This window comes from Pavona decussata, unplaced genomic scaffold (assembly GCF_977016875.1).
Source record: "Pavona decussata unplaced genomic scaffold, jaPavDecu1.1 SCAFFOLD_371, whole genome shotgun sequence".
Classification (NCBI taxonomy): Eukaryota; Metazoa; Cnidaria; class Anthozoa; order Scleractinia; family Agariciidae; genus Pavona; species Pavona decussata.
Genome location: NW_028145747.1, coordinates 967,501 through 989,855, shown reverse-complemented (window position 1 = coordinate 989,855; position 22,355 = coordinate 967,501). Strand labels below are relative to the sequence as shown.

The following is a 22,355-nucleotide window of genomic DNA, read 5'->3' as shown; positions in this document are numbered from 1 at the left end:
AGAAATATATTCGCGCAATTCGGGGAGAAGACTTGCGTAACGCAAGCTTGCAAAGGTAATTTAGAACATGCTACTTGATTGGCTTTTCAAATTGACCAATGCATTTTCGGGTTGCAAAGCCTTATCTTAAGCACGCAATTTAACGTATCAAAGCGTGGTTTTATATGGTGTTTGCTGTCGTAGTTGCATGAGCGCACAGCTATGTAATGTTCCGAGAGTACAGACGTGTACTGCAGTCTGGATACACACAGTTTTACTTCTCATTTAGCTCAGTTCTGAAGGTCCAAATCTAGTAATAATGATCGAAACAGACGAAAATAAATAAGGTAAGGAGCTCGCGCGCGGGTATATGCAAATCAGCGCTGCGAATACATGCAGGCATCTCTTGCGCCCGCTTTATACCGGTAATGTGCGAACGTTACATGTAAGAGTCGTACGGTTTTGACCTTATGTTCAACAGCAGACTTTCTGCAGTCCGAATGGCAATTCGATCTTTTTTATATAAATTTGGGCAAGCGAGCGGGCAGCTACGACGTACTAGCTCGTATCAAATATACGCAGAAAAAGCCAAGCTGCAGTCATTCGACAGCATACCTTTCGCTGCTTAATGACTGCAGCTTGGCTGCTGTAGATCACGGATCGGTGCAGTCAAAGTGCAGCCTACAGTTTTTGATAAATTCTGTAGGATGCCTGCCATTGGACTACTAATTGTCTGCAAAAAGGCTTCCAGTCAAAGGTAAGCCAACTCTCAGTCGTTTTGCAGGGCTTCCATTTTCGTACGGGATGCTTCGAAACAAATATTTCAATAAAACTTTATTGTAATATCAAAAAAACACTTCAATTTACAAACTTGTGTGAGTTGTTAAATTATACGATCTAACCAGAGTAGGTTTGGGAGAACTTGAATGTTTATGTCAACTCAAACAAACACTTTACAGTTTTCCCACACTCCCGGTCCCTAGACTGCTGACATGACCTCTTTCTAGTGTTAACACAAGGCCAATATCAGTGTTCATACACACAGTGATAACACAAAATTATAAACTAGTAAATACACTTTAAGAAAAGTTAATATTTCTGACTAGTGGTTTAATTACATTAATTTAACCCTTTAAGCCCTAACAGTGATCAGCATCAAATTCCTTCTTGTGATATCAATGCTTATTCAACCCCTTAGGTCATGAGAATTAACGATATGATCACCCAAGGAAAATGTCTTCCTATTTTAGTAACTTCTACCCAGCACTTTTATACTAAAGATGTGGGGACAAGAAAGGAGAATTTGTTCTTTGATATTAGGGGTTAATGGGTTAAGACTGTTTGTTGTAATTCAACAGAAATGCGATCATGTGGTCTCAAAATTCTTTCCAGCTCTTAAGGAAGCCACATTGCTCAAATAAATGATTCTCTTGCTACAAACTGTACAAGCACTGGTCACTAGTGATAACTGTACAAGTGGGTACATTTTTTGTGGAGAATAAAAATAAGAAAATAAGAGTCCACATTAATTATATATAAATTACATATCAACTACATGTACATGCATTTTAAAATCAATCATTAAAGATCTGATTAAATTGTCCCACAGTGTAGGCATATTTTCATTATACAATCCTGGCCAAATTGTTTGGAATGGAGGCCTCGCTTGGGCCAATACGCAGACATGATTTTACTCCTACGCATTCTCCCTCCATTACAATGCCGATGAACGAAGACAAATCAACAAGTGTAAATCCTCAACATTGAACAGAGGGGGAGGGAGGGAGATTATGTTAATGAGCGACTTGTGAGAAAGATGTTGATGTTGTTGAAGCAAATTAGAATGGGAAAAATTTCCAAAACAGTCAAGTGCCGCTAATGTCTTATTGGCCAGGATAATAGTTGCTTGTGGAGCTGTCAATCTAGACCTGGGAAACTTTTTTACTACTCATTCTTGTAAGCAGATGAAAATCAATTATAATACTTTTTAACAATACTTTACATTACTTAGTAAGGAAAAGAATTGATCAGTTGCCATGAAAATAGTTTGTCAAAAATATAATCACTTATTAGGAGAGGAAAACTATAAAAATGAAATAGCTTGAAGAGGTGAGAAATCCCGACATCCTTTGACATATAACAGGTCAAAAAACAGAAGCAGCTAATTAAAAGTTCTTTAAGAAACAGAGTACAAAGCCATTAGTTAGTTTCTTTTACTGTAATTGTTTTCCGTCAATCCTGTTTCTGCTTTATAATTTGTAAATAACTTAATTTAATTTAATTTGATTTATTTTGTAATTGTAATTATTGTATTTTAACAGGGAAGAGCCACCCAGTGGATCTGTTAATAAACCATTATTATTATTATTATTATTATTATTATTATTATTATTATTTGATTCCTTATTTTCAAGGCTCCTGGATTATTTTAAAATAACAGCAACATTACTGCATAGCAGCAAAATATCTAACCCTTTTTATAAAAACCCTTCGAACGTCTACAACAAAAGCCAGGTAAAGTTAAAATAAAAAGGTTCTAACTAAACCTTCTCATGTAACATTAATAACTGGATTACACTGAGTGGCAAGATGACTCGGGAGCATTCTTTTGGGAATATTCTGTAATAGGAGTACAGGAATATACAGGAATAGGCAGAATTGCAGTCTTTGCAGAATAAAAATTCTGTCTATTCTGTTATTCCTGAACCACAATAAGAATGACCAGAATCGTCCTAAAAGAATACACCCTCAATATAAAAACCTACCCTCTTTATGCTATTTTAAAACTGGTATATTTTCGTAAGTTTTCTTCATCACAGATGTTATTAAATTACACATTACAAGCTCTGAGAAAAAAAAATAAAAGTAAACATCAGTGAACGTAGTCACTGTTACAGTCGATAGCTAAGCAGTATTAGTATAAATCTACTAGTGTTCAATCACGAATGCCGTTCTCTGATTGGCTACGCTACTCGCTATCTATTTAACAATTAGATTATGAGCTCGAGATTTCTATCGCGTGATAGCTGATGAGGGCGCAGCCCGAATCAGCTATCACGCGATAGAAATCGAGAGTGTATAATCTAATTGTTTTAGTATAAATCTACTAGTTGTGCAAAACTAAGCAAGTAAATTATCTATATCCTCGTCGAAGACACTACGAAAACGCGACGAAGTGGCCGCCATTTTGTTGAAAATCGCTACTCACTATCTATCACAGAATAGATAGCGAGTAGCGTAGCCAATCAGAGAACGGCATTCGTGATAGAACACTAGTAGATTTATACTAATCTGTGATAGATAGTGAGTAGCGGTTTTCAACAAAATGGCGGCCGCTTCTTCGTGTTTTCGAAGTGTCTACGATGAGGAAATAGATAATTTACTTGTTTAGTTTTGACCGACTAGTAGATTTGTACTAAAACAATTAGATTATTCGCTCTCGATTTCTATGCGTGATAGCTGATTCGGGCTGCGCCCTCATCAGCTATCACGCGATAGAAATCTTGAGCTCATAATCTAATTGTTAAATGGATGTCTTCACAGTCACTTGATAATCCTGAATTGTCGCGAAGAAAAATTAGTTAATTGTTGTCATGAAACTTCTCAGTTTCGTTTTAGTTTTCACTAAAGAAAAATGTTGGTTTGTGTTTCATGATCACTACCTCTAGAGAACAATTACCTTGCCATTATCGGAATTATCTCCAACAGCCACAGCAATGTGACCCTCCATGCTCACTGTAATCCCGGTTATATAAAAATTCTTGTTTTCAGTTAATACTATTCTCCTCACGGACTCACCATCTGTAGCGGTGTATATTGCCACACACGGGTGCTCTGTTGCTCGTTCCTGTCCACCGACGACAGCAAATTCCCCCGATGGATGACATGCAATGCAAAGGTAGCCATCTTCTTTGGTGTTAATGTTGAATTTACGCAGCTGTTCACCATCCTCGGTGAATATGAACACACAGGAATCATACGAGTCCAGTATCATGACCTGACCATCAGGACTAGCAGTGATATCACATGCATACTTCAGGATCCCTTCTCCAAAGCTGCGTACATATCTCCCCTCATGCTCGAACACACACAGATGTACAGTCCATCCTGTCAGTACCAGCACTTTGTTATTGGTGACTGCCAGTCTGCCCCAGCCCACTTCCCTCACAGGAAACTTGTATAGTAGGTCAGCGGTATCACTGAATACCTGAACTTCCCAGTCAGCCCCAGCCCACCCCAGCCCGACCAGTAAATAGATGTTGCTGTTCACATCAGTGGCGACATCAAGAACATATAAGACCGTCTTAATGTCATTACTTTCAGGGTGAAATTGGAGAACAAACTTTCCGCTGCTGTCAAACATTTTCACACTGTTAGGCGAATGGTCTACTATAATAAACTGTCCATCTGCGTTTGTAGCGACACCCCTAGGATTCTTCAGCTTGTGCTCCTCTTCACCCTCCTGACCAAATGACCATGGTCTGACGCAGCAGTGCTCCATGCCTTGTTTCTTCAACACCTTAGAAATTCTTCCATGACAGAGCGGATCCACTTTCTCCTCCCCGGTATCAACACAAGGCCAGTTGTTTGCGCACAGCTGTTTGTTGCCAAAACTGATCATCAGCATAACATCGTATATGGTGCGATTCACATGACAAGTGGCGGAAATGATCGCCCTCCGTTCATCTTTACTAAACCGAGCCCAGAAGCCTCTTTTAAGCTCGACAGTGAAACATTCCTTAACAGCTGACAGACTGTGTAGTGCTTCAATGCACATTCTACACGCTGCTAATGCGACCTCGGGATTGTCTACTGTCTCCAGTATTGTCGCCATTACTCGATATTGCATGGCCAATACGCGATCAGACAACTCCAAAGCTTCATTAGCGAAGGCCTCTGTCGCTTTCCTGCGTGCATCTTCGAATCTTTTTTTGGCATTTGAAAGAACATTCAACGCTGACTCATGCAGGTCAGTAAGCTCAAGCTTTCTCATTCCTTTAGCCAGCGAAACTGCTTCAGCACTAACTGTTCCCGCCGCTGCTTCTTCCTTTATCGTCCCGTGCTCCCTTCTTGGCCTTGCCTTATCAAACACTTCATACAGCAACTCAATTCCTTCTTTAAAGAAGCTGATGCTTGCTAACAAATCTTTTCTTGCTAAGCCCTTCAACTGCGACTTGATATCATCGATTTCACGCACAATCAAGCCACGAAATTTCTGATCTGTTACATCGCCATCCTTCAACTTTTCTGCTGCTTTATCCCTTCCTTTATTCACAAGCAAGCCGATGGTGGCTTTAAACACAGCCGTTATTATTGAGGACATCACAGCTAAAGAGAAAGCCTAATACTGCTAACAGCTGTATTCTATAAGCTAGCAGAGCTTGTTGATTAGTGTTATGGCGTTGCTTACTAGACAGGAAAAATTTTCACTTATTTCCGCCTACAAATTAGATCTTGAAACAAAGAAAAAAGAGTTCATAGTTCAGTGCCTCACAAAAGACTGAAAAGCGGGGTTCTTTCACCTGACGCAATGTCTAGCAACAATTATTTTCAACGAATCAAATGAGAAAGGAAACGATGTGTCAAGTGCAAAACAATGACTGTCAAAGGGTTTAATTATTGCCACTTCTATCCTCCAGCTGTTTCTTACCTTATCGCACTGTTAAAGCGTTTCTTTTGAAAATGCTTAACAAGTCATGAAAGATGTTAGCCATCGCGACTTGATATGATCGTTCAATTCAATCGCTTTTTACAACAGTTGTCACTCACATAACTTCAGGGCCGTACCTAGGATTTTTTGTCTGTGGGGGCAAACCCCGCACACCGCTCAAAGGGGTTTATCATATGCAGACAGGGTTTTTAGTTGGACATTAATTTTGTTTTCACTCCTACACAGAAAGTTGCCTCTACGACGTTTAGACGGAAAAAAAAACACATCGATACTTTTTATTTTTAATTGTCATGTCTTTTTTTTCGAGTGAACATCTTGTTTAGTTTGAAGCAAAAGTTGTCTCTCATTTTAAAACACAGTCGATGCACTGCTGTAAACAAAGGGAGAAAATCACTGAGCTTCCACAATTCAAATATACTATATCAGTGGAGCGATGCATTTGCAAAAACACAGTCGTTATTTAAATACAATTCAAGCCTTTTCAGTACTTCTGTGACACGTAACATAGCTCTATAACACGCTACAACGATTACTAGAGAACCAAAAAACCAAATAGCCGTGCCAAGAAACACAACTCCTTGTGACAAACACTAATAGCCGGGCCTGGCATTGCAACAATTACAGAATGAAGCTCATTGCACGATACAAGCAATGATTAATTTCTGTCCTAACATTACACAAATCTCAACAAGAAAGGCAGTTAAAACTATCAAGCACTTAAAAGAGCCAAGCCAAACCCAGCTGAAATGCCCTATGTGGCATAAAAACGCCGTAGTTGAACACACGGAATAAGAGGTCATATTCAAATCGAAGAGAATTCAAAAGAGGAAACTCAAAAATCATTAGGCGCAGATGACCTGCCGGATGATGAACATATGATGGTTAAATCCAAACCCGCTACAAATACTTGGGAGCAGCGCAGGCTCTTAAAATCAATTTCTCTCTGAAAAAAAACACACACTTGTATAAGCTAGATTTAAAAAGGCTAAAACACGCGCCAGAAATTGGTGCAGGCCTGTCAGTCTATTTACACACCAAATTCTAAACCATAGGCAGCCCAAACTGACAAAATCATTATTTTCATAAGAAAACCGGTACTGGCTTTTGCCTCAAAAGATTTTCCAAAATAATTATTTGGATTTCATATTGGAGGAATATTTTTTCAGTCAATTAGTCGATTTTCTTGTGATCAGTGTGATGTTAGAAACAAATTGAGTTTTTCTGGCGGAGGCAGCTGTCCCCTCTGCCCCCGCGCTATGTACGGCCCTGATAACTGTAAGTGTAAACCACGACGTTTTTCCGCTATACCGCTGGTCTTCATTAGGTGGTTATGTCGACTGGCTGTGTATCAATATAATCAACAGCATGTTTGATGGTGATTGGTGCATTCTGATCCTTGTCCTTGATGTTAGTGATTGGAGGATTTCGATTCTCGTTGTTCGGGCGGCTACATAAGGCTTAAGCGGGTTTTTTAATAGAACTATCCACATAAAAGTCTCCCAAAGTGAGAACTCAAAAACTCAAAACTTTTTAATGATATTCCAAATGAAATGAAGGATCTTAATTGAGTCATGATTTTTAAAACTCGTATTTTAGAATTCTATAGATCACAAGCTTTTTGCGAAAAAAAAATAGATCACAAGCTTAACCTTTAATTCCTTTTAAAGTTAGTGGCTGTATTTAGGCTTTTTAGGCTTTTTTTATTTATTACAGGGCCCTTATTGATATCAGCATTTTATGCTGAAGAGATCACCCTGGTTAAATAACATTTTATTATTATTATTATTATTATCATTATTATTATTGATTTTAGGATGAGAACGAATTTCTTAGGTTTTTTCCTTTCTTTTCTTAATTTTCGTAATTTTAGTTGTTTTTAATGACCGATATATAATCCGCTTATACTTTTAATAAGAATTGTTTTTTTCGTCATTAAGGACCGTAATTTAACTTCCGAATATATTTTTAGTGATGATATGATGATATGATTTTTTATTACGAATAAGAGTACTATTGTAACTTGATGAGATTTGGATTCTTTTTCCTTTTTCTTCAAAAAAAATTGTGCATAAAAATAGTCTCTTTTTTTAATCGAAAAGAATTGTAAATAGGTTTTAATAGCTCTTTTTTCTACTTTTAACCTGTAAATAACAATTTGCTAAGAATATTTTAATAAAGACATTATTATATTTATTTTTTTAATATTATTATTATTATTATTATTATTATTATTATTATTATTATTATTATTGTTACTATTATTATTATTGTTATTATTTTTATTATTATTATAAAGCGTCGCGATCAAACATCAACAACTAGGTTAGCCGGAGTATACAGACGTCGTTTCGCGACGGTGCCGCCACTGCGATGACGTCTGTTTATTCAAACTACAGCCATGTGAAACAATCGGGAGGCAAACGATCAATTTGAGCTATCATGCTTGTCATTCGTGGGTGGAGAAGAGCAAAGTATGCAGGCGTCACGCTTCGCGCGCCAGCTTCTCGCCGACTCCTGTAGTCTTTGTATTTTCACCGCTAGCCTGTGTCTCTCTTAAAGATCCGTTTGGCTTCTTTGTTTAATTAAAAACTGAATAAAATACAATGACGCCAACGCATTATTATAAATCCATTAGTGACCAACGTTTTAAAGTCTCCTGACCCGTAACAAAGTATTGCATCCAACTGATGAATTGTGCTTGTTCTTCAACATGAGTGAAATTCATTTGACTGCTTATCATTATTTATCCGTCTTGTGCATATCTTTGGTCGCTTCCTTTCATAAAGAAGAGCTATGTAACGTTTTGACGCATCTATAGGTTTAGTATAGCTGCAGATAAACTGCTCAACATGCATTGCGCAAACATTGTGCTGCGCTCTACGCCTAAAAGTAGAAGAATGTAAAGACAAAACAAGCAAAGCAAGTTGCTACAAAAACGCCAACATTTCTTAATTTAAATTTCGACATCCTATGGAGACTAAATGAAAATCTTCTCTTAATGTAAAAGTTCCAAGTCAATTTTAATTGAACGTCTTTGTTCAACACCATCCATGATTTCTGAGAAACATTCTTGGATTCTTTAATAAAATATTTGCCGCCGGCAGAAAGTAATCAAATCAAATTAGGCATCCAAATGAACGTCTCACTTAACGCTCTGTTCCATTCTTATAACAAAGGATATACATGTGACTGCGAGTGTAAACAATTACAAACAACAATTGCAAATTCTTCGCAGTTAATCGGCAATTTAGTTTATAAACATGTCAAGTTTTCTGACATCGGATTATTTTTCAGTTGATAACCGCATTACTGAAGATAGAGCGGTTTTCAATTAAGTGTCGAAAGTAATTGAGTTTTTGCTTTGGTTTTGCATTACTACGCTCGGAGATTGGTTAGTAAAACTCGCGCCACTTTCTTAATCAATAAGATGTAAAACCAAAACCAATCGTGCATCGCTCGCACGTGTTTTCCCGCGCTTGGCGCCGGTTACATGTATTTGCTTTGAATTCTGATTGGTCCATTGCGCTGGTTGCACCTGTTGTGATTGGCCAGAGTAATTACTTTGGTTTTGGTTTTACGACACTCGATTGAAAACCGCTCTAATACCCGTGACTTAATAACTGTTCTTACCACAACCCACTGACTATTAAAAACAACCCTCCCGCCCCAATCACTGTTTCAATGCCAATTTTCATTTGATTCACTACATTTGAACCCAGAGCAGCGGATAAAATACTTCCATCGATCAGCCCCGCCTTGCTCAGTGAAAGAGGCGTTAATGGTGCCAGAGATAGTAACAAATTTGATTTAAAATTCACACAATGTTCCTACTCTTTTAAAGCTCCCCTCACTCCTGGATTGAGTGGGATTGTTACAGACTCGCCTTGGCTAGCAAGTCCAATACTTAAAGTGAACTAATAAGTATCAAGTTGTAAGCAACTTTTTATTATTATTTTCTCATTTTTTCTTCCTTCTCAAACGTGCAATCCCATTCGTAGATCAAGAAACCTACCTCATGGCGCAATAATGGCCCTAGACTGAGACAAAAATGTGAAAATGGAAATTTTGCGCAAATGGACGATAATTTCTGTTTTGACCAGTTCGAAAGGAAAACATGAAGTACCTCCAAAGTTATAAAGTTCCAAAGGAAATCACTCCATGATCACCGGAACCTTATCAACTCTTCTTAATAAAGAAGTACAGTATGTTCTTGGTGGAAAATTAAGAGTCGAGTTTTCCTCTAACACGGTGAAAATGATTATTCTTCTTTTAGGACTAATTATTTTAATTAATTATTTTAATTTCTGCTCAAGTTATGGCCCTTAAAAGGGCCATAACTTGAGCAGAAACGTTTTGTAACAGGAACAGTCTTCTATGCAATCAACGGCAGAGTTCCAAAACTGAACGATTTTGGTCTATTAATTTTTACCTTATTAATAAACTTATCAAGATATTAAGGTTCTGCAGCCTCTTCGTCTGAAAGGGATTAGCCTGTTTAATGGATAACGTACGATCATTAACTGAGAACCGTTAGGCTAAATCGGTTCTGTTCCTTTAACAGAATGGCATGAATTTTGCGCTCGCTGTCAACTCAATCGAGTTGAAGTCGTGTTCGTCATATCTATCATTCCGAGTAAAACAAGGAAGAGTGTTAACGGTGTTTTATCGTTGTTTATGTTTCAGTTTTGTCTTTAACTATTTTTACGGCCGGTGATTTGAAGCCCTGTTAATTGGGAGATTCCCCTGATGCCCTCAGATGACGTAAAACAATAACAACAGCTTCTGCTTTTCTAAGAAAAACATTTTTTATTACATAATTCCGAACATCAGTAACACGTGATGCTTGATCCTTACTTCCTATCCACAAGTTTATTTCTCTTTTTGTGGTTCTAGCGGTTATCATATCAAAATTGGACCAAAAATCATTCTCAAATAGACAGCGTGACCGGGTTGTAAATCTGAACATTGCCAATTCCTAGAAACCATGTTGACCTTTCCAAAAATTAACTTACAAAGACAAACAATACAGTTTTTTGTGAAATTATCCGTCAATTATCACATTGCATTTGTTTCACTTCAAGAGTTCTCCAATTAACAAAATGTGTGTCCGTATGTGGTGGATTAATGTTAGAGAAAACGGAAATATAGAGAAGTGTGCGATGTGTCCGTATTAACTGGAAGGTCAAATCGTTCTTCACTCATGTCGTTCTAACTTTACAGTCTGTGGATGAAATGTTGAAGTGTGACAGTTCAGATGTTATTGAACACAAGTGCAGCAGCTGGAATAAGACTGTTCCAGAAATTCTTTGTACAGTATTTCGGTACAGATAACGAGGAATCTTACACCCCCCTACTACACGGCAGGCCGTCGAAGGAGTTGGGGGGAGAGGGTGGGTGGGTGAAGGAACAACACAAAAAACAAATTCTAAAAAAAATCATAAATGTCTATGAAGTTAATCGTAAAGAAAATTAATAATTTGGGAATTGTAATGCTAAATGACTGACACGGTATTACTTAGAACTAATAATCCAATATACCTTTATTGAAATAGGGAATACAATTCAATTTATAAACTTGTGTGAGTTGCTAAATAACCTGACCACAGTAGGTTTGGGAGAACTTGAATGTTTATGTCAACTCAAACAAACTCCCTCAAGTGCTGACATGACCTCTTCGTATTGTTAACCGACATAAGGCCAATATCAGTGTTCATATACAGTGATTACACAAGATTATAAGCTAGTAAATACATTTCGATAAAAGTTAATATTTTTGACTGGTGGTTGAATTACATTAATTTAAGACTGATTGTTGTTTCGACAGAAATGAGATCATGCGGTCTCAAAATTCTTTCCAGCTCTTATAAAGCCACATTACTAAAATAAATGATTCTCTTGCTACAAACTGTATTACAAGCACCGGTCACTAGTGATAAATGTATAAGTGGGTACATTTTTTGTGGAGAATAAAAATAAGAAATTACGAGTCCACGATTTATAAATTATATATCAACTACATGTACATGTATTTTAAAATCAACTCACTAACACCCAAGCATCTGATTCAATTGTCCCACAATGCAGGTATATTTTTATTATACAATCCTGGTCAAATTGTTTGGAACAGAGGCCTCGCTTGGGCCAAAGTGCAGACATGATTTTGCTCCTACCCATTCTCCCTCTATTGCAATGTTGATGAACAAAGACAAATCAACAAGTGTAAATCCTCAACATTGTACAGAGGGGGAGGGAGGGATTATGTTAATGAGCAACTTGTGGAAAGGATGTTGATGTTGTTGAAGCAAAGCAAAAAAGAAAAAATTTTCAAAACAGTCCGCGTGTCGTTAATGTCTTATTGGCCAGGATAATAGTTGCATGTGGAGCTGTCAATCTAGTCCTTAGAAACTTTTTCACTACTTATACTTGTAAGCAGATGCAAATCAATTGTAATTTTAACAATACTTCAAATTACTTCGTAAGAAAAACAATTTATCAGTTGGCATGAAAATACATTGTCAAAAATATAATCATTTATTAGGAAAGGAAAACTAAAACAAAAATAGCTTAAAAAGATGAGAAATTCCGGCATCCTTTGCCATACAACAGGTATGAAAGCGATTCGTGGCTAATTAAAAGTTCTGCTCCTTGATTCGTTATTTTTCAAGGCTCCTCGATGAGTTTAAAATAACAACAACATTACTGCATAGCAGCAAAATAACTAGTTACCATTTTTATAAACACCATTTGAACATCTACGACAAAGGCCAGGAAAAGTTAAAATAAAAAGGTTGCAACTAAACCTTCCCATAAGATTAATAACTGGATTACACTGAGTGGCAAGATGACTCGGTAGCATTCTTTTGGGACTATTCTGTAATAGGAATACAAGGAATAGACAGGAATAGGCAGAATTGCATTCTTTGCAGAAATAGAGTTCTGTCTATTCTGTTATTCCTGCACCACAATAAAAATAACCAGAATTGTTCTAAAAGAATACACCCTCAATATTAAAACCTACTCTTTTTATGCTATTTTAAAACTGGTATATTTTCGTAAGTTTTCTTCCTTACAGCTGATATTGAATTATACATTACAAGCTCTACGAAAAAAAACACAAAAGTAAACATCAGTGAACGTAGTCACTGTTACAGTCGATAGCTAAGCAGTAATGGATGTCTTCACAGTCACTTGATAATCCTGAATTGTCGGAAAGAAAAATGACTTAATTGTTGTCATGAAACTTCTTTCGTTTTAGTTTTCACTAAAAAAATGTTGATTTGTGTTTCAGAATCACTAACTCTATAGAACAATTACCTTGCCGTTATGGGAAACATCTCTAACAGCCACAGCAATGTGACCCTTCATGCTCACTGTCATCCCTCTGATACCCAAATTCACCACTCGCTCATTTAGTTTAATTCTCCTCACGAACTTTCCATCTTTAGTGTATACTGCCACACACGGGATCTCTGTTGCTCGTTTCCATCCAGCGAGGGCAACATATTCACCAGATGGATGACATTGAATGCACCAGTGACTATCTTCTTCGGTGTTGATGTTGAATTTACACTGCTGTTCGCCATCCTCGGTGAATATGAACACACAGAAAACATCCCTGTCCAGTATCATGACCTGACCATCAGGACTAGCAGTGATATCACATGCATTCGATTTCAATATCCCTTTTCCAAAGCTGCCAACGTATCCCCCCTCATGCTCGTACACATGCACAGTCCTTCCTGTCAGTACCAACACTTTGTTATCGGTGACTGCCAGTCTGACGCCCCAGTCCCGCACAGGAAACTTGTGTAGTAGTTCAACGGTATGACTGAATACCTGAACTTCCCGCTCAGCCCCAAGCCCCAGGCGGACGAGTACATAGATGTTGCTGTTCACATCAGTTGCGACATCACGAACATCAAAGTCTGTCTGAGAGTCATTAGGTTTAGGGTGAAATTGGAGAACAAACTTTCCGCTGCTGTCAAACACTTTCACACTTTTATCCGAATAGTCTGCTACAATAAACTGTCCATCTGCGTTTGTAGCGATACCCCGAGGATACTTCAGCTTGTGCTCCTCTTCACCCTCCTGACCAAATGACCATGCTGCGCAGCAGTGCTCCATACCTTGTTTCTGCAACACTTTAACAACTCGTTCATCACAGAGAGGATGTACTTTCTCTTTCCCGGTATCGACGCAAGGCCAGTTGTTTGCGGACAGCTGTTTGTTGCCAAAACTGACCATCAGCATAACATCGTAGATGGTGCGATTCACTTGACAAGTGGCGGAAATGATCGCCCTTCGTTCATCTTTACCAAACCGAGCCCAGAAGCCTCTTTTAAGCTCGACAGTAAAGCATTCCTTAACAGTTGACAGACTGTGTAGCTCTTCAATGCACACTCTACACGCTACTAATGCGATCTCGGGATTGTCCACTGTCTCCAGTATTGTCGCCATTACTCGATATTGCATGGCCAGTACGCGATCAGACAACTCCAAACGTTCATTAGCGAAGGCCTCTGTCGCTTTCCTGCGTGCATCTTCGAATCTCTTTTTGGCATTTGAAAGAACACTCAATGCTGACTCATCCAGGTCAGTAAGCTCCAGCTTTCTTATTCCTTTAGCCAGCGAAACTGCTTCAGCACTAGCTGTTCCAGCTGTTGCTTCTTCCTTTATCGTGCCGTGCTCCCTTTCTTGCCTTGCCTTATCAAACACTTCATACAGCAACTCGATTCCTTCTTTGAAGAAGCTGATGCTTGCTAACAAATCTTTTCTTGCTAAGCCCTTCAACTGCGAGTTGATTTCATCGATTTCACGCACGATCAAGCCACGAAATTTCTGATCTGTTAGGTCGCCATCCTTCAACTTTTCTGCTGCTTTATCCCTTACTTTATTCACTAGCAAGGCGATGGTGGCTTTAAACACTGCTGTGATAATCGAACTCATGTTTTTATGCAATTCAAATTGAACAATTCAAAGCTTTGTGGCTTTTTATTACTTCTATTTTGAGGTTACAACCTCATACAGCATGTGTTCATTTCATGAAAGTCTTGAGGTCGACCAATGGTGCACGTGATGGAATAGGTTGAAAGAAGTCGGTGATTGAAACCGAACAAGGCTGCATGCTGTAAAAGGAAGTGACAATTATGCATGGTTTTTTTACAAACAAAGACAACAATAAGAGGACTGATACGAGTTTTTTGGTCTGAAGAAAATTTTTTTTCTTCTGGCAACGAGAGTAAAATAAAGAGCCCCGCTACCCTAGCCTAGGCATGAGGGTGTCGCAGGCGGATACAGAACAAAGTTCACCACTCTCATATTCCTCACTTTACAGGTGCATGGGCATATAACATTTCGCAGAAGCCATCAGATACGCAAAGAATGTTAATTACAACTTTTAACAGTTATTTTCTAGATGCACATTGCCACGGGGTTTACTATCCTTATATCCCCGCACGGGGATGATTTCCTCAGCCACCCCCTCCCCCCGCCCCCACCACAGCAATCAACACTTTATGAAAAAAGAAAACAACGGAAGAAGAAAATACATAGACAAAATTCTCAATAACCATCAAAAAAAGACTGACCTGGACAATGTCTTGAGGTTTTGCGTCTTAACAAAAGTTTATTACTACTGGCAACGGGAGTAAAACAAAGACCCCATTCCAAACCCAAAGGGAAACGATGAGAATGGATAATAGTGTTGGAGTAAAAGGGGGAACGTCTGGTGGCGTGATGGATTTGAAAATTTTAAATTTGCTCTAGCTCTGAAAATAGAGAGAGATGATAGAGATGACAGAAAAAAAGCCATATGCGTCGCTTGACCAGTCGCTTTGGAAGCTTTACTCAGTGCGGAAAGGCGAAAGTGGAGCCTCCCCTGCGAAACTAACCAAAGAGCCTTTACAAACGAGTTGTAATGATGAGCCAAAGTAGGCACAAGAAACGAACAACGGCTTGTCATCGGTAGTTGGAACCAGACGCAAATAAAGTTGGAGAGCTGTGACCGGACATAGCGGTAAATTTCAAATACAGTACATCGGGTTTTTTTTAAATAACGTCTCAGTAAATCTTTTGCGGGCTTGGTACGCAATGTGGTGTCAAGTTGCTTGTGACATGCTCTGTTGCTCTGTTACTCTAGTAGTGGGTACAAGATTTCACGGCAGCACAGTAAATTTCGCTTTACGACCACAGAGGTTTGCAACGTGACATTAACTACCTGATTCTGCGACGAAAATGCAGCGAGTGCAGCAAAGTTTTAACGTTCGTAGCTGATTCTCAGCCTGGGTAACCATGGGAAATATTTTAACTTTTAGTTGACTTCAGCCTCATCGTTCTTATAAAAAAACGTATTCTTAAAAAAGAAAGATTGTAAATGGAATGGGGATCTGCAAACTCTTTGCTTAACTTGTATGCTTTATAAAGTACGCGTCAGTTTCAGCACAGCGCCCGGCATCATCCGTGAAAGTGACGTTTCTACGAGATAGATACCCTGGGTGCCAAAGGTTTCTTTTTACTTGTCGCGAGAGAGAAAGAGAGACAACCGCGGTGAAGCCGCGTCAACGAGGCGCGAGGCTCCCAGGAAAAAAAAAGCTCGTGTCCCTCCTCTTTGTAACCGCCAATGCGGTTATTTGCTCAGTTTCATTTTTTACACAACAGGCCTCCAGAGTCAGGGTGAGAGTAAGATAGCATGCGCATGCGTTGTCAGAACCGACATCAGTTCATGTCCGAGGAACAAGGTTTGAAATACGCGAAAAGCAGAAAAACTTTAAAAGAAATAATACACGCATACAAATCAGGAAAACAGTTATGTGACACAAAATTTGTGTCTTTTGGCAAGAATGTCACGATCGTGATAGTTGATTTGCCCGCAATGTGATGTCGTAATAACCTACGCAAGGACCTTTTTTGTAAGATGAATATCGTAATCTGTCAGAAAATCGATGTCAGCGCCGAGAGAGCGATCAATATGGTCTGTGATACTGAGGTAATTTGAAATATACCGCTATGAATTAAGCGGCCGTGATAAGAAAAAGGAGAAATATAACAAACTAATTGGCTTGGTGACTGAAAATGGATCTAACACGAAATGGCGGCAGAAAAACATAGAACAGATATCTAGTCTAATCGGTTGACTCTAGGATCTGGGTTAGCTTGTGACTGATTCCTACGAAGATAACTGAGCAGGCAAGGCATGCATCTAGACGATCTGTAAACAATTTGAAAGAAAGAAAAACTGAAGAAATGGTTTACGAACCAAAACAAATGTGAGCTAACTTAAGCTAAAAGCAAATAAGCTTTCGATAGCCATAATTTGCTGTGCTAGATACATAATTCTCGTACTGTTTGCTTAAACAAAACCTGCTTAATACATCTTTGCAGTACCTCGTATGACCGCCGGCATGTCTCAGAGTTTCTTCGTACTTACTTCGGAAATCGTTGTAGTTTGGACTGAATTTCCTTTTCTCTTCACTGAATTACCTTCCACGTAATAGCCTGATTCTCAGACGTTCCAGGTCGCTCTCGGTCACACACTGTATTTCTCTTAGCAATCTCTTTGGAAAGAGAGTCAATCGAACGCACCCTAAATCACGACATGTACACGTTAAAAGATTACTGGTGTAAATGCCTTGCTAAATACCAAAGACAGAACTGGGAAGACGCTATAAAATGATGATTCCCATAGAAAATATTTGTTAATACCGCTTCTTTAAGTTTTTCAAACTAGCTGTTTTGAGAAGAAAAAAAAAGAATACTTACATGAGTATACAAAGATCACTGTAATGTTTACTCGCTTATTAAATCTTTTATCCACGGTTCAAATATATAAATTTCATAATTGTCACTTCCATATCTACATAAAATACGCCACATACATGACCTGCGGGCAAAATATCTACAGAAATCGAGATCTTCGCAGTTTACGATAAGTTTCTCGCTTTAATTCTTTCAGTCAAGGTTCATATGCATGATTTAGTTTATAAACATGTCAGGTTTTCTGACTTCAGAATGTTTCAGTTTAAAAACCGTAAAACTGTTCTCACTACAGCCCCCTGACTATTGAGAACACCACCCCCCCCCCCCTCAACCACTGTTTCAATGTCCATTTCCATTTTATCCACTGCATTTAAAACAAGAGCTATGGAAAAAAAAACTTTTATCGATCAGCCCGCGCTGCTCAGTAAAAGAGACGTTAATGGTACCAGAGACAAGAACAAAGTTGACTTAACCCAATGTTTCAACTCGGTTAAATCTCCCGTCACCCCTGAATTGATTGATACAGACACCCCGTGGCTAGCAAATCCAATATTCCAAGTGAACTATTAAGTAACAAGTCGTAAGCAACGTTTGATATCATTTTCAAAAATTCAGCTCGATATAAATCTAACGAAGTTTCCTTTAACGGAATTCCATGAACATTTAAGCACTGTTAATGCAACGACACTAAAACACGAGTTTCTTTGACTCCGAGAAGAGTGCGAATAAAACAAAAAGAAAAAGGAAATTGATGGGAGAGTAAAATCGACTAAACAACGTTATGTTTTTACATCAGCGACTCTAGTGTTTCGAACAAGAAATAAGATTACAACCACACTCTCAATATGGCATGATTTCAGTCATTTGAGAGGGCCCGTTTTCAACCGAATTCAGGTTGACATATATCATGTATATTCATCAGTCAAAAGGTTAGTATAGTCACATATTGACTGGCAAGGTAGATACGGTGTCCGAGGACGCTTTCCCACGAAGCCAAATTATTATTATTATTATTATTATTATTATTATTATTATTATTATTATTATTATTATATTATTATTATTATTATTATTATTATTATTATTATTATTATTATTATTACTATTATTATTATGGCAGTTGATAAACGTGTGGATGCTAAAATAGAACCAGATAGGGCAAGCAGCGTAACCTACGCGATCTGAAGGAACTATAAAAAGAAAACTGCTTCTGCATCCTTCTCCGATACGCCATAGCCCCTGCTGCCAAAGAGCTTCCTCATTGTCAGGTCTACATCCCTTGACCATCCCCCCAGCACGTCAATGATGATGTAACATTGTTCAACGTCATAGCCAGGGTAGTGATTCTTCAGCTCGAATCGCAGTGGCGCGTGCTTGACTCACTTCCACTGACACAACCATAACTTGAGCAGAAACGTTTTGTAACACTCGGAACCCGACGTCTTCGATGCAATCAACGGCAGAGGCATAAGCCCAGGAATTCCAAAACTGAACGATTTTGCTTTATTAGCATTTTATACCTCACCAATAAACTGATCAAGATATTTAGGTTCTACAGTCTCTTGGTCTGAAGGGATTAGCTCGTTTAATGGATAATTAACAATTATCCTGCGAAATCGCCCGGAATATCGCCTGATACTTAGCCGACGAGGCCGTAGGCCGAGTTGGCTAAAATCAGGCGATATTCCGCAAGATTGAGCAGGATAATTGTTCTATTACTCAACACATTGATAACAAAGCACAGGTTTATAGCAGAAAAACTGGAGGCGATCTTTATTTGCCAAAAATAAATAAACTTGTAACATTTTTCCCGCGCGCGGACCGCCTTGAATGAAAGCGGCAGCTTTGTCCAAGTTTGAATGAAATCGAGAGCGTTTTGCATCAAATTAAAAAATTGAGTACTCGTCTAGCGCGCCAATCGCTCCGGCAAAATTTTCCACAAATTTGTAGCCTCAAAAGCTAAAACCAAACTGTATTTTGAAGCTGCGAAGGATTTGTTGGTCAGCCGGGCCGAGCTGAACAGACTGGAAAAGCTTTTCAACGATTTCTCGGGTGAGTGTTTCTTTGTTTACTACGCAAGCAATTTCACGATCTTTCCTCAGTGTTTTTGACAAACGCATCTAGTGCCTTGTTCCTTGCAAGAACTCTGGATCTTTTACGAAACTAAACGGTTTTTTCAAGCGGCTCTGATGCTTCTGAAAATAATTACTTTGTACTCCGTCGACTCCGTCTATCGTTTTGTCTGCCAGAAAGCTAAAATTTCTCGAGACACTTCGGTGCGAGCTCGGATTTTCTCAGGTGGTTTTCTCCATCTCTTCCAGACGAGTCAAGATCTCTGTTTAACGGTTGCAAGAACCAATCTAAGGAAATACATGTACTTTTTGTGATATTTTCTGAACCCTAGAATACGGGACCATCCAAAAGTCTAGCGAAAAATATATTAACCTTTTTTTGCTGAACCGTAATTTGCCAGTTCACCAACAGAAAGCTAGGTAAGCAGTAAAAATTTTTGCACTAACCATTACAATTCTTAACAGAAACCTCGGTTGCCTTTTATGTGTTCAGTATAAAACAGCGTTATTAATAGTTTGGTGATCTTGTGAGATCGTTTATACTTTTTGAAAGCGCTCTGCCATTTTTCTCCCCGACTCACGAAAACTACGTATATCGCAGGATATCTGTTGAGTGCGGACGACATATATTGAGTTCAACATGACCATATTTGGGCAGTGTCACAATTTGTTGAATAATAACGATCATTAACTGAGAACCGTTACGCTAAATCGGTTCTGTTCCTTTACCAGATTAGCATGAATTCTGCGCTCATTTTTAACTCGATCAAGTTTTAGTCATGTTCATCATATTTATTATTTTGCGAGTAAAACGAGGAAGAGGGTTAACGGTGTTTAATCGTTGTTTGTGTTTCTGTGTTCAGCTATTTTCACGGTCGGTGATCTGGAGCCCTGTTAATTGGGGGATTCCCCTGATGCCCTCAGATACGTAAACAGTGACAGCAGCTTCCGCTTTTCTAAGAAAAACTATTTTTATTGCATACTTCTGAACATCAGTAAGACGCGATTCTTGATTCTCTTTGCTATTCATAAATTTCTCTTAATATAAATTTTCACCAAGACATGTTTTTCCTTTCATTCACTCGGCCAAGGTAATAATTGATTAAAATTGGACCGAAAATCACTAAAGTTTTCCAAGACCAATAGCGTGACTTGCTCGTGATCCCATGGTCATCCGAACATTGCTGATTCCTAGAAACCATGTTGACCTTTCTGAGAATAAACTTATTCAAAACCAGACATATTTTGTGGAAAAAATGTTTAAATTATGGCATCGCATCTGTTTCACTCCATGGGTTGTCGGTGGAAAAAAATGTGGGTGCTCGTTTTAACCGGAAGGTCAAATCTTGCTTCACTCATGATACAAGAATGACTTTCATTCCAGAACGAGTTCAGTCCATTTCCATATATTTCTTTGTACATGTTTACATGATACCGATACGAAATTTCGTTCCTGTACGAGTCATTCCTGAATAAATTCATTCCACTTTTCAATCCGAATGAAACTCTCTTTCTGGTATGACATTTCACTTCGCAAACGTCAATAAGATATAATAGCGTATTCTTCCCGTTTTCCCGCCAATTCAAGCCATTTCAAAGTCAAATCGAGGCTATAGAGCCTCGCTTCCGTGTTCTCCCCTTTCATTCTCCAAAATGGCTTCTCGCTAGTTCGCTTCCCGCTGCTCGTCGGCTTCAAGAATTCGCTCGAATCGTTCGCAAATTCAGCCATCCTGCTCGGAAAAGCTAATATACAGATGGCAGATAACGCGCAGATTTCTCCTGCGGTTTCAGATGAGGCAAACACCCCAGATAAGAGGGTTAATTATACGCCTTCAACGGAACGGTCGAAAGGCTCTCAGTTACCTGCTTCACGGAGGCAAAGTCAGGAGTCCTCAAGCAGTTCTAGTAGTTCCAGTGAGTCTTGCTCTTCATCGAGTGAAGACAGTGACTCCAGCAAGTCGGATAGTAGACACACGGCTCACAAGAAACGTCAAAAACTAGCTGAGCGAGATACTAGTATCAACACCCCGCCGAAGCACGAGGGTGATGAATACGTGCGTTTTGACACGGAAACCAAAGCCTGTCACAAGCTTGACTTGACAAAGGGCATGGTGAAATCCGTCAATGACAAATTCACTACTTATGTGAAAGGCAAATCCATTCATGAGACAGTCCTGGATTCCAACCCAGTACCCAGTATCGATTGTCTCAAAACCCCAGCAGTCGATGATTATTTGGACGAGATATTTGAGTCTCTCGGAAAGTCATATGGTCGTGAAAGTGGCAACAATCTATCCAAGGTGCAGTCCCGACTCACTAATGTCATGGGACCACTTGGGAAATTATGGCTTACTTTAGAAAAAGTTCGCACTGGGGAATCCAGTTAAGATCTCGATTTATTTGACTGCCTTAGGCTGGTGGAAGACCGTGGAACAGTCTGTCTCTCTTCTGGGACAGGCAACAGTAAGCCTTTCTTAACTTCTTACTAAACACGAGACTTCATTAACCAAGTCTCATAAGACTTTGTTTAGGAAAAAGTTCTACAAGGCTCTCCGTACAGCAACAAAGATTAGGAAATCTACAAAGGAGATTTCACACCATATTACTGGTTCCACTACCCGGCCGTCCCCTACCCGGCCGTCCCCCATTTTATTTTATTTTATTTTTATTTTATTTTTATTTTTATTTTAAGAGCTCTAACTACAAAGGATATCCAAAAGGCAAGTCAGTTAAATTCAGGGTCAAAAAGAGAGCACCTGAATCAAAAAGACAAGCTCCAGATTGGAAAAGAAATTCTGGAGACGTCATTACAGATAGTCCCAACAGACATCCAACCAGCTCTAAGAAAACTAGGGTTGGACACATCAGCTCTAAGCAGG

The 22,355-nt window shown here is 38.8% G+C and overlaps 5 protein-coding genes and 2 pseudogenes across 9 annotated transcripts in view; 2 read left to right on the top strand and 5 right to left on the bottom strand.

Annotated features, from left to right (window-relative positions):
- Nucleotides 1–22,355, bottom strand: part of LOC146452367 (uncharacterized) — a 176,731-nt pseudogene that overhangs the window by 115,117 nt on the left and 39,259 nt on the right. The gene's annotated exons all lie outside the window — the stretch shown is intronic.
- The window catches only part of LOC146452369 (uncharacterized), a 160,228-nt gene that overhangs the window by 115,117 nt on the left and 22,756 nt on the right, over nt 1–22,355 (bottom strand). The window contains exon 2 of one of the 4 annotated variants that reach the window (XM_085097981.1): nt 2,419–2,740. The exons of 2 other annotated variants lie outside the window; for them this stretch is intronic. The gene's annotated coding sequence lies outside the window, so the exon portion shown is untranslated. Of the gene's footprint in view, nt 1–2,418; nt 2,741–11,165; nt 12,665–22,355 lie in introns of those variants that run through there. One more of the 4 variants, XM_085097980.1, reaches the window with a different exon arrangement.
- LOC146452358 (uncharacterized) overlaps nt 950–22,355 on the bottom strand; it is a 169,214-nt gene continuing 147,808 nt past the window's right edge. The window contains exon 2 of the mRNA XM_085097977.1: nt 950–1,172. The gene's annotated coding sequence lies outside the window, so the exon portion shown is untranslated. The remainder of the gene's footprint in view (nt 1,173–22,355) is intronic.
- LOC146452374 (uncharacterized) lies at nt 2,770–5,302 on the bottom strand. Its single transcript, XM_085097989.1, has one exon. It carries the CDS (start codon nt 5,300–5,302, stop codon nt 3,644–3,646), a length of 1,659 nt encoding a protein of 552 aa, XP_084954115.1. The 3' UTR covers nt 2,770–3,643.
- Nucleotides 11,166–15,133, bottom strand: LOC146452373 (uncharacterized). Its single transcript, XM_085097990.1, has one exon. It carries the CDS (start codon nt 14,594–14,596, stop codon nt 12,950–12,952), a length of 1,647 nt encoding a protein of 548 aa, XP_084954116.1. The 5' UTR covers nt 14,597–15,133; the 3' UTR covers nt 11,166–12,949.
- Nucleotides 19,011–22,101, top strand: LOC146452372 (uncharacterized). The gene has a single exon (XM_085097946.1). The coding sequence runs from the start codon at nt 21,231–21,233 to the stop codon at nt 21,861–21,863; it is 633 nt and encodes a 210-aa protein (XP_084954072.1). The 5' UTR covers nt 19,011–21,230; the 3' UTR covers nt 21,864–22,101.
- Nucleotides 22,197–22,355, top strand: part of LOC146452371 (uncharacterized) — a 2,628-nt pseudogene continuing 2,469 nt past the window's right edge.